At 41.2% G+C, this 14,817-nt stretch overlaps 1 protein-coding gene across 5 annotated transcripts in view; it reads left to right on the forward strand.

Annotated features, from left to right (window-relative positions):
• Positions 1 to 6,360: 6,360 nt before the first annotated feature.
• LOC120037971 (monoacylglycerol lipase ABHD6-like) overlaps positions 6,361 to 14,817 on the forward strand; it is a 35,286-nt gene continuing 26,829 nt past the window's right edge. For 3 of the 5 annotated variants that reach the window (XR_005474917.1, XR_005474918.1, XM_038983912.1), the window contains exons 1-2: positions 6,422 to 6,616; positions 9,951 to 10,083. Coding sequence is in view for 3 of the 5 variants with exons in the window: in XM_038983912.1 (XP_038839840.1) it covers positions 9,965 to 10,083 (119 nt within the window). In the remaining 2 variants the exon portion in view is untranslated. Of the gene's footprint in view, positions 6,622 to 9,950; positions 10,084 to 14,817 lie in introns of all 5 variants that reach the window. The other 2 variants (XM_038983915.1, XM_038983913.1) reach the window with 2 other exon arrangements.

Genomic DNA, 14,817 nt, shown 5'->3' on the forward strand with positions numbered 1-14,817 from the left:
TGTAAATTCTTCTTCTAGACAGTCATGGGTGTCTGTATCAATTGAAGGCATATTCAGGCCATTAAAGAAGGAATCAATCAGCAAAGGGTCTTGAGGGGATTCAGAGGTGTATAGCGCAGAATAAAATTGTTTGAATTGATCATTGATCTCTTTATGTATAACTGTGGTGGCACCAGACGGGGTCCTTATTTGTGGGATTAAACGTGAGGCCTCAGATTTACGGATCTGATGTGCAAGGAGTTTACTGGCCTTGTCGCCTTGTTCATACACTCTGTACCGAGCTCGCAAGAGTAACTGTTCAGCTTGCCTGGTAGAAAGCTCATCAAATTCAGATTGGAGTAGTTGGCGCTCTTTATGCAGATCAGAGGAAGGAACCGTGGCATACTTCTCATCCAATGTGGCTATGGATTCGCTCAGGTCCCGAAGTCGCTGAGAGCGAACTCTGTTTTGGTTGGCTGTATAAGAAATAATTTGGCCACGTAGGTATGCTTTGAGAGACTCCCATATGGTAGAGCAGGACATACCTGGTGTTGAATTAGTTTCTAGGAATAAGGTGATTTCAGAAGAAATGAAATTGACAAACTCCTTATCTGAGAGTAAAATGGGGTTAAGACGCCATTGATAACACATAGGAGGTCGCTGGGGAAACTCTAGTTCAAGCACTAATGGTGAATGGTCAGAAATAACAATACTCTTGTAAGTACACTGCCGAAGGTTAGGCAGAAGTTTTTTGTCCAAAAAGAAGTAATCAATCCGGGAGTATGTTTGATGAACATGAGAATAAAAGGAATACTGTCTATCTGTAGGATGTAGGAAACGCCAGGCCTCAAACATGGCATATTTCTGAAGAAAGGCTTGAATAAGTAGGGCACATTTAGATGGGCCTGTAGTTGTTCGTGAGGACTTGTCAAGAACTGGGGACATTTTGCAGTTGAAATCCCCCCCTAAAATCAACAAATGAGAATCTAAATTGGGTATAGCAGACAAAAAGGAAGAAATGAAACTTGTGTCATCCCAATTGGGAGCATAAACACTAGCCAAAACAAGAGGGGTAGAAAACAGTTTACCGGTTACTATGACGTATCGTCCCTTAGGATCAGCGATAACCTCAGAAGCTTACAGTCATTTTCTTAATGGGTGCATGCTTATTAGTAACTGGAATAAACTATTTCATAAATGTGTCCAGTGCGGCGTCTGTTTGCTCCTCATTACACACCACAGAACAACAAATATTATTTACATTATCAACATGAGAATTACTACATAACTTATTGTATGACCTCTTATACACTATATTAGGACCAGCCTTTGGAACTTTGGTTTTCCTAGATAAGGCTATTATATTGTGATCACCACATCCGATGGATTTGGATACTGCTTTTAAGCACATTTCTGCAGCATTAGTAAAGATGTGATCTATACATGTTGGTGATTTCATTCCTGTGTTGTTTGTTGACTGATAATCTGAATCAGGTTGCAGTGATTGGTTACAGTTTGAAGCTTTTTGTTGAGTGGGCAGCTTGATGAAAGCCAGTCAATATTTAAATCAACCAGAAAATATACCTCTCTGTTGATATCACATATATTATCAAGCATTTCACACATGTTATCCAGATACTGACTGTTAGCACTTGGTGGTCTATAGCAGCTTCCCACCAGAATGGGCTTGAGGTGAGGCAGATGAACCTGTAGCCATATTACTTCAACAGTATTTAACATGAGATCCTCTCTAAGCTTTACAGGAATGTGGTTCTGAATATAAACAGCAACACCTCCACTATTGGCATTTCTGTCTTTTCGGTAGATGTTATAACCATGTATTGCTGCCACTGTATCATCAAAGGTATTATCTGAGTTTCAGAGACAGTCAGAATATGAATGTCATCTGTAACTAGCAAATTATTGACTTCCTGAACCTTGTTTCTTAAGATACATCAGCTAACGTGGTCTATTTTGAGCAATTTTCTTCTGGGATTGTATTGAGAGTATTGACAGTATTGATTGTAGTGACAGTATTGATTGTATTGACAGTATTGATTGTATTGACATTATTGACAGTATTGACATTATTGACAGTATTGATTGTATTGACAGTATTGAATGTATTGACAGTAGGGATTGTATTGACAGTATTGATTGTATTGACAGTATTGATTGTATTGACAGTATTGATAGTATTGACAGTAGGGATTGTATTGACAGTATTGACAGTGTTGATTGTATTGCCAGTATTGCCAGTATTGACATTATTGACAGTATTGATTGTAGTAACAGTATTGACAGTATTGACAGTATTGACATTATTGATTGTATTGACAGTATTGACATTATTGACAGTATTGATTGTATTGACAGTATTGACAGTATTGATTGTATTGAAAGTATTGACAGTATTGATTGTATTGACAGTATTGATTGTATTGACAGTATTGACAGTATTGATTGTATTGACAGTATTGATTGTAGTAACAGTATTGACAGTATTGATTGTATTGACAGTATTGCTTGTATTGATTGTATTGACAGTATTGACTGTATTGATTGTATTGAGACAGTATTGACAGTATTGATTGTCTTGACAGTATTGATTTGTGAACAAAGCCCCATTTCACACAAGTCTTCCCTCATGCTATTTGTGTAACCAACCATTTGTAAGTATCTGGTATCTGGACAGTATTGACCCGATTATTTTTCAGGCATGAACAGTTTAGCACAGTGTTGACGTGATGGTATCTGGCATGAACAGTTTAGCACAGTGTTGATGTGATGGTATCTGGCATGAACAGTTTAGCACAGTGTTGACGTGATGGTATCTGGCATGAACAGTTTAGCACAGTGTTGATGTGATGGTATCTGGCATGAACAGTTTAGCACAGTGTTGATGTGATGGTATCTGGCATGAACAGTTTAGCACAGTGTTGATGTGATGGTATCTGGCATGAACAGTTTAGCACAGTGTTGACGTGATGGTATCTGGCATGAACAGTTTAGCACAGTGTTGACGTGATGGTATCTGGCATGAACAGTTTAGCTCAGTGTTGATGTGATGGTATCTGGCATGAACAGTTTAGCACAGTGTTGATGTGATGGTATCTGGCATGAACAGTTTAGCACAGTGTTGACGTGATGGTATCTGGCATGAACAGTTTAGCACAGTGTTGACGTGATGGTATCTGGCATGAACAGTTTAGCACAGTGTTGACGTGATGGTATCTGGCATGAACAGTTTAGCACAGTGTTGATGTGATGGTATCTGGCATGAACAGTTTAGCACAGTGTTGATGTGATGGTATCTGGCATGAACAGTTTAGCACAGTGTTGACGTGATGGTATCTGGCATGAACAGTTTAGCACAGTGTTGATGCGATGGTATCTGGCATGAACAGTTTAGCACAGTGTTGATGTGATGGTATCTGGCATGAACAGTTTAGCACAGTGTTGATGTGATGGTATCTGGCATGAACAGTTTAGCACAGTGTTGATGCGATGGTATCTGGCATGAACAGTTTAGCACAGTGTTGACGTGATGGTATGTGGCATGAACAGTTTAGCACAGTGTTGATGTGATGGTATCTGGCATGAACAGTTTAGCACAGTGTTGATGTGATGGTATCTGGCATGAACAGTTTAGCACAGTGTTGATGTGATGGTATCTGGCATGAACAGTTTAGCACAGTGTTGACGTGATGGTATCTGGCATGAACAGTTTAGCACAGTGTTGATGTGATGGTATCTGGCATGAACAGTTTAGCACAGTGTTGATGTGATGGTATCTGGCATGAACAGTTTAGCACAGTGTTGACGTGATGGTATCTGGCATGAACAGTTTAGCACAGTGTTGACGTGATGGTATCTGGCATGAACAGTTTAGCACAGTGTTGACGTGATGGTATCTGGCATGAACAGTTTAGCACAGTGTTGACGTGATGGTATCTGGCATGAACAGTTTAGCACAGTGTTGACGTGATGGTATCTGGCATGAACAGTTTAGCACAGTGTTGACGTGATGGTATCTGGCATGAACAGTTTAGCACAGTGTTGATGTGATGGTATCTGGCATGAACAGTTTAGCACAGTGTTGATGCGATGGTATCTGGCATGAACAGTTTAGCACAGTGTTGATGTGATGGTATCTGGCATGAACAGTTTAGCACAGTGTTGATGTGATGGTATCTGGCATGAACAGTTTAGCACAGTGTTGACGCGATGGTATCTGGCATGAACAGTTTAGCACAGTGTTGACGTGATGGTATGTGGCATGAACAGTTTAGCACAGTGTTGACGTGATGGTATCTGGCATGAACAGTTTAGCACAGTGTTGATGTGATGGTATCTGGCATGAACAGTTTAGCACAGTGTTGACGTGATGGTATCTGGCATGAACAGTTTAGCACAGTGTTGACGTGATGGTATCTGGCATGAACAGTTTAGCACAGTGTTGATGTGATGGTATCTGGCATGAACAGTTTAGCACAGTGTTGATGTGATGGTATCTGGCATGAACAGTTTAGCACAGTGTTGACGTGATGGTATCTGGCATGAACAGTTTAGCACAGTGTTGACGTGATGGTATCTGGCATGAACAGTTTAGCACAGTGTTGACGTGATGGTATCTGGCATGAACAGTTTAGCACAGTGTTGACGTGATGGTATCTGGCATGAACAGTTTAGCACAGTGTTGACGTGATGGTATCTGGCATGAACAGTTTAGCACAGTGTTGACGTGATGGTATCTGGCATGAACAGTTTAGCACAGTGTTGACGTGATGGTATCTGGCATGAACAGTTTAGCACAGTGTTGATGTGATGGTATCTGGCATGAACAGTTTAGCACAGTGTTGATGTGATGGTATCTGGCATGAACAGTTTAGCACAGTGTTGATGTGATGGTATCTGGCATGAACAGTTTAGCACAGTGTTGACGTGATGGTATCTGGCATGAACAGTTTAGCACAGTGTTGACGTGATGGTATCTGGCATGAACAGTTTAGCACAGTGTTGACGTGATGGTATCTGGCATGAACAGTTTAGCACAGTGTTGATGTGATGGTATCTGGCATGAACAGTTTAGCACAGTGTTGACGTGATGGTATCTGGCATGAACAGTTTAGCACAGTGTTGACGTGATGGTATCTGGCATGAACAGTTTAGCACAGTGTTGATGTGATGGTATCTGGCATGAACAGTTTAGCACAGTGTTGATGTGATGGTATCTGGCATGAACAGTTTAGCACAGTGTTGATGTGATGGTATCTGGCATGAACAGTTTAGCACAGTGTTGATGTGATGGTATCTGGCATGAACAGTTTAGCACAGTGTTGATGTGATGGTATCTGGCATGAACAGTTTAGCACAGTGTTAATGTGATGGTATCTGGCATGAACAGTTTAGCACAGTGTTGATGTGATGGTATCTGGCATGAACAGTTTAGCACAGTGTTGATGTGATGGTATCTGGCATGAACAGTTTAGCACAGTGTTGATGTGATGGTATCTGGCATGAACAGTTTAGCACAGTGTTGACGTGATGGTATCTGGCATGAACAGTTTAGCACAGTGTTGACGTGATGGTATCTGGCATGAACAGTTTAGCACAGTGTTGATGTGATGGTATCTGGTGATTTATTTTGATTTTCCCATGATGTCAAGCAAAGAGGCACTGAGTTTGAAGGTAGGCCTTGAAATACATCCACAGGTACACCTCCAATTGACTCAAATTATGTCAATTAGCCTATCAGAAGCTTCTAAAGCCAAGACATAATTTTTGGGAATTTTCCAAGCTGTTTAAAGGCACAGTCAACTTAGTGTATGTAAACTTCTGACCCACTGGAATTGTGATATAGTGAATTATAAGTGAAATAATCTGTCTGTAACCAATTGTTGGAAAAATTACTTGTGTCATGCACAAAGTAGGTGTCCTAACCGACTTGCCAAAACTATAGTTTGTTAACAAGAAATTTGTGAAGAGGTTGAAAAATGAGTTTTGCTGACTCCGACCTAAGTGTATGTAAACTTCCGACTTCAACTGTAAATGCATCAACACACAATGAAATACATTGTTTGGGTTTAAATGGTAGGAAAGATATCAATTATCACTTGAACATGAATAATAAAATATAAGTAGGTGTCTGGTATACTACATAATTTAAATAAACATTCACAAATACATTTCCCCCGTACTTAAATTGTATCTGTGTTTGAGACAGTGCATTAATGTCACTGGCTTTGGCTGTTCTCTCGCGTTTCTGACGACCCTCTTCGGTCAAACACTGACATAAATGTGGATCTGTCTCCCTCTCTATTAGTAGAGCTATCAAAAAAAAAAATTGGTCGAGCTTCGTTTTCCTTGACTTGTTGTCGGCAGTCATTTTATGTATTTTTTCCCCCCTTTTATCGTCCTTCCCTTTAAGATGGATGAAACGTTACATATCTCAGTGAACATTGCTTCATGACATCTCTAGGTGAAGAGTCAGCTGATAGAAATGTAAGGCTTTCGGTGAAGATTACTCGGGTATTTTCATAGAAAGACTTTGATTGAGCAGGTTCGGCGGCAGGAAGAGAAGAGAGGGAGAGAGCGAGAGGAGTGTTTCATTGTAACAACCGAAGTCTAGCCTACAGTACGGTAACAGAACTGATTGTAGCCATTAATTGCATGCATTTGATACTGTGTAGCCAGATTCTATGTCCGGCCAGGAAAGACAAGCCTATTCACCTGAAAGTTTACATTTGAAAGATGGCCGATTAGCGTACTGATAACCATATTAGTGAGGATATTAGTGAGATCTATTATGACGATCGCGGTGTGTTTTTCTGGCTATTGGCTATTTTCCGGCACCTGATCTGATTGTTATATGCGTGTGTCTGATGTGTAAAAAAAAAAAACAGGAAGTAACATAATTATTTTGTTTCAATAGTTTTTATTGGGAAATTGTGAGTCTGTGCGTACGTAATAATTTCATAGTGTGTCCTGAAACATGAGTCGACAGTTTCTCTACAGAACAATAGACAGTCGACACCCCTAGGGGATTGGATGAATACACTGCACAGTTTCTCAATGGTGAATGACTGCAGTTTCCAATTGATGTCATTTAGCTCTTAGTGGTCTGCTCAGAGCTGACCCTTTTACATAACTAAACTCAAATGGCACCCTATTCCCTTACATAGTGCACTACTTTTAGGAATAGGGTGCCATTTGGGAGTCCTGTATGAGATGCACTACTGCACTGTGTGCTGCTGTGGGATCTCTGTGCTAATTATCTCAGTTCACCTGAAGACCCACCGCTACAGCACCAGTGTGTTTACAATTGTGTGTGTGTGGAAAATGACTAGGGTGGACTGTAATTTAGGTTCAGGACTGTTGCTGCCACCATGGACTGTAAGCTAGGTCCCAGGACTGTTGCTGCTACCATGGTCAGAATGCTAATCATCGGTCAGAATGCTAATCAGGAGATGGAGCAGGAATCCAGGTTTAGGGGTATCACACACACAGTTGAAGACAGGAACGAACAGAGGCACATTGGGGGCTTTGGAACAGATGTTTCTAAGGGCTTCTAAGGCCGGTAGGAAGTTAGGAAGGATGTGCTTTATGATGTGGCTTGTGTTCCTTCACTAACAACACTCCTCTATCATTCAGAGTGCATCTCAGAGCACGTCGTAATGTTAATAAATAGCCTAATGCTTGGCTGGCTACTACTGCCTGCATTTACTCCAGACACATTTAGATGAAGGTCGGGTAAATCACTTGACCTATATATTGGTTCGCTTTAGAGAGGAGCAAAACTTCTCTCCTGACATTTATGCCACATCTGTACAATCAAAATAATCTGCATTTGTCATTGTATTTTCTAGTGATTAGTCGCTCAGTAAAAATGCCTGGGCCTAAATAAAAAATAATAACAAGTAGACTGACTAAAACAACCATATGGCTTCAGCCAAGTAGACTGACTAAAACAACCATATGACTTCAGCCAAGTAGACTGAATAAAACAACCATATGGCTTCAGCCAAGTAGACTGACTAAAACAACCATATGACCTCAGCCAAGTAGACTGACTAAAACAACCATATGGCTTCAGCCAAGTAGACTGACTAAAACAACCATATGGCTTCAGCCAAGTAGACTGACTAAAACAACCATATGGTCTCAGCCAAGTAGCCTGACTAAAACAACCATATGGCTTCAGCCAAGTAGACTGACTAAAACAACCATATGGCCTCAGCCAAGTAGACTGACTAAAACAACCATATGGCTTCAGCCAAGTAGACTGACTAAAACAACCATATGGCTTCAGCCAAGTAGACTGACTAAAACAACCATATGGCTTCAGCCAAGTAGACTGACTAAAACAACCATATGACCTCAGCCAAGTAGACTGACTAAAACAACCATATGGCCTCAGCCAAGTAGACTGACTAAAACAACCATATGGCTTCAGCCAAGTAGACTGACTAAAACAACCATATGGCCTCAGCCAAGTAGACTGACTAAAACAACCATATGGCCTCAGCCAAGTAGACTGACTAAAACAACCATATGACTTCAGCCAAGTAGACTGACTAAAACAACCATATGACCTCAGCCAAGTAGACTGACTAAAACAACCATATGGCCTCAGCCAAGTAGACTGACTAAAACAACCATATGGCCTCAGCCAAGTAGACTGACTAAAACAACCATATGACTTCAGCCAAGTAGACTGACTAAAACAACCATATGGCCTCAGCCAAGTAGACTGACTAAAACAACCATATGGCTTCAGCCAAGTAGACTGACTAAAACAACCATATGGCCTCAGCCAAGTAGACTGACTAAAACAACCATATGGCTTCAGCCAAGTAGACTGACTAAAACAACCATATGGCTTCAGCCAAGTAGTCTGACTAAAACAACCATATGGCTTCAGCCAAGTAGACTGACTAAAACAACCATATGACCTCAGCCAAGTAGACTGACTAAAACAACCATATGGCCTCAGCCAAGTAGACTGACTAAAACAACCATATGGCCTCAGCCAAGTAGACTGACTAAAACAACCAGATTTAACAACAATGACTAGCTAAGGATTCTGATTTATACACAAGAATGGATGACTTGTGCGTTAATATGTTTAACAGGCTCATGTTACAGGTGTTAATATGTTTAACAGACTCATGTTACAGGTGTTAATATGTTTAACAGACTCATGTTACAGGTGTTAATATGTTTAACAGACTCACGTTACAGGTGTTAATATGTTTAACAGACTCATGTTACAGGTGTTAATATGTTTAACAGACTCATGTTACAGGTGTTAATATGTTTAACAGACTCATGTTACAGGTGTTAATATGTTTAACAGACTCATGTTACAGGTGTTAATATGTTTAACAGACTCATGTTACAGGTGTTAATATGTTTAACAGACTCATGTTACAGGTGTTAATATGTTTAACAGACTCATGTTACAGGTGTTAATATGTTTAACAGACTCATGTTACAGGTGTTAATATGTTTAACAGACTCATGTTACAGGTGTTAATATGTTTAACAGACTCATGTTACAGGTGTTAATATGTTTAACAGACTCATGTTACAGGTGTTAATATGTTTAACAGGCTCATGTTACAGGTGTTAATATGTTTAACAGACTCATGTTACAGGTGTTAATATGTTTAACAGACTCATGTTACAGGTGTTAATATGTTTAACAGACTCATGTTACAGGTGTTAATATGTTTAACAGACTCACGTTACAGGTGTTAATATGTTTAACAGACTCACGTTACAGGTGTTAATATGTTTAACAGGCTCATGTTACAGGTGTTAGTATGTTTAACAGACTCATGTTACAGGTGTTAGTATGTTTAACAGACTCATGTTACAGGTGTTAATATGTTTAACAGACTCATGTTACAGGTGTTAATATGTTTAACAGACTCATGTTACAGGTGTTAATAACTGTGTTGTTACAGGTAACTACAGCGCTATGGATGTAGACGTGGTGAACATGTTTGTCCTGGCGGGAGGAACTCTAGTCATCCCTATCCTGGCCTTCTTTGCCTCATTCTACATGTGGCCTGCTGCTATCATCCATGTCTACAACTGGTAAGAACTGCACTAAGGAAGTGAAAATGGTTGGCCGGCCCTTTAGCAAAAATATATATTACCTAAACCCTCGAAAAAAAATAAACAAGTGACCCCTATACCCAAAATATAACATAAAGGGGATAGCAGAGATATGCCATTTTAGAAACTGTTCTTTGTCCTGTAAGCATTACATGGCAACGCAGGAATTTTGATAGCACACAGGACTGCGGGCCAGAAGGTTGTGGGTTTACAGACCACCGTGGACAAGAGTAGGGGTGGAAAGATATATAATTTATTGTAAAAGCATTGCATGCAACAAAAAAAAAGAAGCGTCCTCTCTCTGTCAACTGCGTTTATTTTCAGCAAACTTAACATGTGTAAATATTTGTATGAACATAACAAGATTCAACAACTGAGACATAAACTGAACAAGTTCCACAGACATGTGACTAACATAAATGGAATAATGTGTCCCTGAACAAAGGGGGGGTCAAAATCAAAAGTAACAGTCAGTATATGGTGTGGCCACCAGCTGCATTAATTACTGCAGTGCATCTCCTCATGGACTGCACCAGATTTGCCAGTTCTTGCTGTGAGATGTTGCCCCACTCTTCCATCAAGGCACCTGCAAGTTCCCAGACATTTCTGGGGGGAATGGCCTTAGGCCTCACCCTCCAATCCAACAGGTCCTAGACGTGCTCAATGGGATTGAGATCCGGTCTCTTCGCTGGCCATGGCAGAACACTGACATTCCTGTCTTGCAGGAAATCACGCACAGAACGAGCAGTATGGCTGGTGGCATTGTCATGCTGAAGGGTCATGTCAGGATGAGCCTGCAGGAAGGGTACCACATGAGGGAGGAGGATGTCTTTCCTGTAACGCACAGCGTTGAGATTGCCTGCAATGACAACAAGCTCAGTCCGATGATGCTGTGACACACCGCCCCAGACCATGACGGACCCTCCACCTCCAAATCGATCCCGCTCCAGAGTACAGGCCTCGGTGTAACGCTCATTCCTTTGACGATAAACGCGAATCCGACCATCACCCCTGGTGAGACAAAACCGCGACTCGTTAGTGAGAGCACTTTTTTCCAGTCTTGTCAGTCCAGCGATGGTGGGTTTGTGCCCATAGGCGACGTTGTTGCCGGTGATGTCTGGTGAGGACCTGCTTTACAACAGGCCTACAAGCCCTCAGTCCAGCCTCTCTCAGCCTATTGCGGACAGTCTGAGCACTGATGGAGGGATTGTGCTTTGCTGGTGTAACTCGGGCAGTTGTTGTTGCCATCCTGTACCTGTCCCGCAGGTGTGATGTTCGGATGTACCAATCCAGTGCAGGTGTTGTTACACGCGGTCTGCCACTGTGAGGACGATCAGCTGTCCGTCCTGTCTCTCTGTGGCGCTGTCTTCGGCGTCTCACAGTACGGACATTGCAATTTATTGCCCTGGCCACATCTGCAGTCCTCATGCCTCCTTGCAGCATGCCTAAGGCACGTTCACGCAGATGAGCAGGGACCCTGGGCATCTTTCTTTTGGTGTTTTTCAGAGTCAGTAGAAAGGCCTCTCTAGTGTCCTAAGTTTTCATAATGTTAATTGCCTACCGTCTGTAAGCTGTTAGTGTCTTAATGACTGTTTCACAGGTGCATGTTCATTAATTGTTTATGGTTCATTGAACAAGCATGGGAAACAGTGTTTTAAACCCTTTACAATGAAGGTCTGTGAAGTTATTTGGATTTTTACGAATTATCTTTGAAACACAGGGTCCTGAAAAAGGGACGTTTCTTTTTTTTGCTGAGTTTATCATCGTATTTGCAGGTCAGGGAAAAAAATTGTATTTCTGTCGAGCAATTCTACGTCATTTTACATATTAGCTGGTTATTTTTTTAACACGACACAAATTACAGGCTAAGAATGGACCGAGAGAGGACTACGTGTTCATTTGATCATATTTCTCCAATGCCAAAACAGTGTGTCTTATATTTGCCATGAAACTGTCCCTGTTTGCAAATAATTAAATCTGAGACATCATTAGGAATCTGAGCATGATACGTTTAGAAGTTAGTTTTACCTTTCCACCCCAGACAGAGTACTGCTGGCTACTCTTCTTCTGTGGTTTAACCCAACGAGAGAAGGTCACAAGTGTTTCCATAAAGGCTGTCTGGGTTTAAACACCTTCTATTGTACAGAAAGTGAATAGCTTAATCAATTAATAGTGATAGTAATAGATGTACATTTTTTGTCTCCTCGACTATAGACGGTTGTACCTCCTGAATGTCAAAGAAACGAAACAATTATATCTCTATATGCTTTGGAGTCACCTCTTTCCCAAACAGTTTGTTTGTATCATAAAGCGTCGCGGACCAAACCGCTGTTATAGATCACTTTATATAATCAGTTTGATTTCCTTCTAAATCTTAAGCTAACGAGTGGTAGGCCTGTCTTTACTAAAGGAAGGCCTATGGAACACCCTGTCATACCCACTCCGTTCAAGTCCTGGTTTTAACTTAACAGCCCTTCACTGACACGGAGGTAGGCTATTTAAAGAGTGCATGGTGGGTGGAGGAATTAACCTATAAAATCTATTGATATAGCAGCCTGTAGCCTAATTTCGTCTGTCTAACAGGCCTAGCTCTTATTTCTTAAATAGGAAGAAAAAAGGCTCCAACACAAAGCCATCTTGTTGTTAGTAATTAAAATGAAGACTTTGAAATTGGTTATGCCTACTGGAATGTGTCTTTCAGCACCATGAGCTGTCCATTTCTGATTGATTGTGCCCGTGACTGCTGCTTCAAGTTTCAGCATCACAGTGTACGTTAGTAGAATCTGGCTTATTGTGAGGTCAATAACTCTGATAAATACATCACGGGCAAGATCCATATTGTTTTGAATAATATTCTATGATAGTAGTAGCAAGCTATCAAAGTTGACCTCCGGTCCTCCTTCTCACCTTCGCGCTCTTCTGCTCAAACTGAACAGAACATATAGGCTAGAGTGCATTTTATAGAGGAGGCCTAATAAAAATAAAAAAATAACGAAGAAGCATTTGACTCTCCTCCTGAACCGCCACTGTAGGCCTACACAGCACAGCCATTGGTTAGTTAGACAGCACACAACAACGTTTTTGATTAGCACGAGCAGAGCAGGCCGGGGCTCGGGGTTGGAATGTCCATTACGGTGTGTAATGCAGCCTAGGGCAGCCGCCACACCGGCAGTCACTACACCGGCAGTCACTAGTCATGAAGGTAGTCAAATTCCACATTTAGTCACGGTAATTAGGCTTCTCCAAGCTCTGATGCTGCTCATGGTCATTAGTAGCCTACCAAACCATTACCTAGCCTACCTACCATTAGTAGCCTACCAAAGGTAAAAAAAATAAAAAAAATCTAAAACACTGAGAAATATTTATATTTCATCAATTACAAATGACATAACCCTCCCCTTTGGACTAGATTAACGAAATACTAAACCGTCCCCTTAACTGAAATTGAAAAACTGTATGACCCTCCCCCTTTTTTCCAGCTACCCATGATGTAAGTTTAGATCCATCCCTACCATTCTGATTCTGTACACAACGGCCGTTGTCTATTCTTCCTATTTTAGTTGTTGTTATAGTTCTGTACCCAGGGGTGGAATTGGGGCGGGGTGGACAGATTTCTTCAAAGTGAAGTCATTTTGACATGGGTGGAATTTTATGTGTTCGTTACATCGAATTTGGGGATTTTTACATTGAGGAGTTCCCATAGTGATTTGTTTCCTATTTCTACCCTTGACAATACTCGACCTTTGCCTTATTTCTAATCTAGTGGAGTAAAGGCCACCCAGAGCATGGAGCAACACACTATTATCTGAAGGCAATTCAAAGGAGTACAGATGCCGTGCCGTATCTTAATTCGATCCTCCCTGTTGTTGTAGAAATGCAAGATTGTACTGTGTTCGAGGTTTTAAAAGGTGGCAGGAAATAGTGCTTTGGGCCAGTAACCGAAAGGTTGCTGGATCGAATCCCCGATCTGTCGTTCTGCCCCTGAACAAGGCAGTTAACCCACTATTCCTCGGTAGGCCGTCACTGTAGATAAGAATTTGTTCTTAACTGACATGCCTAGTTAAATAAAGGTTAAATAAAAAATAATAATCATAAAGTTTGTCATTTCCACTTATACATTTCTGACTTGATTTGACCTCACGAAAAATGTATCAACTCCTACAAAAATAATCCTGTTGCTGCAGGATTATTTTCCTGTTTTGTAAAAATGGGTCAAATTAAGTTAGGGCATCTGTTCACCTTCTGCAACCTGACCTGTGGACTGACTAGATAGAACAGAGAGGCCCCACTAGCTGTCCTGTCTGTCATGATCCTGTCACTAAGGCTGCTTTGGGGACTTGGCTCTGGCTGGGAGTGTTGTGTTGAATCACTCATCCAAGGTCAATAGTACGATCTTAGATGAACATTGTTCACACATAAACCACGCACACACACACACACATTTTCCTTAAGTCAGTCTATCCCGGGGGAAGCAGAGTCACCAGAGCTATTTTCATATTGCAGTAGCTTAGTGGGCAGCGGTCAAACTCAACTGTCTTTCTGTTGTGTCCTCCTCCTCTGTAAGGAGAGAGAGAAAGAAAGAGGTAGCAGGGTTTGGGGGGGGGGGGGGGGGGGCTGGGGACTATTTATTGCCAATGTTTAATCTGCAAAGCCTTTCAAAGTCAGAGTAGCTTTGAGTAGATCACATATGATCAGATTTAATCTTATGGTTTC

The sequence above is a fragment of the Salvelinus namaycush genome, unplaced genomic scaffold (genome assembly GCF_016432855.1).
Source record: "Salvelinus namaycush isolate Seneca unplaced genomic scaffold, SaNama_1.0 Scaffold20, whole genome shotgun sequence".
In the NCBI taxonomy this organism is placed as follows: domain Eukaryota; kingdom Metazoa; phylum Chordata; class Actinopteri; order Salmoniformes; family Salmonidae; genus Salvelinus; species Salvelinus namaycush.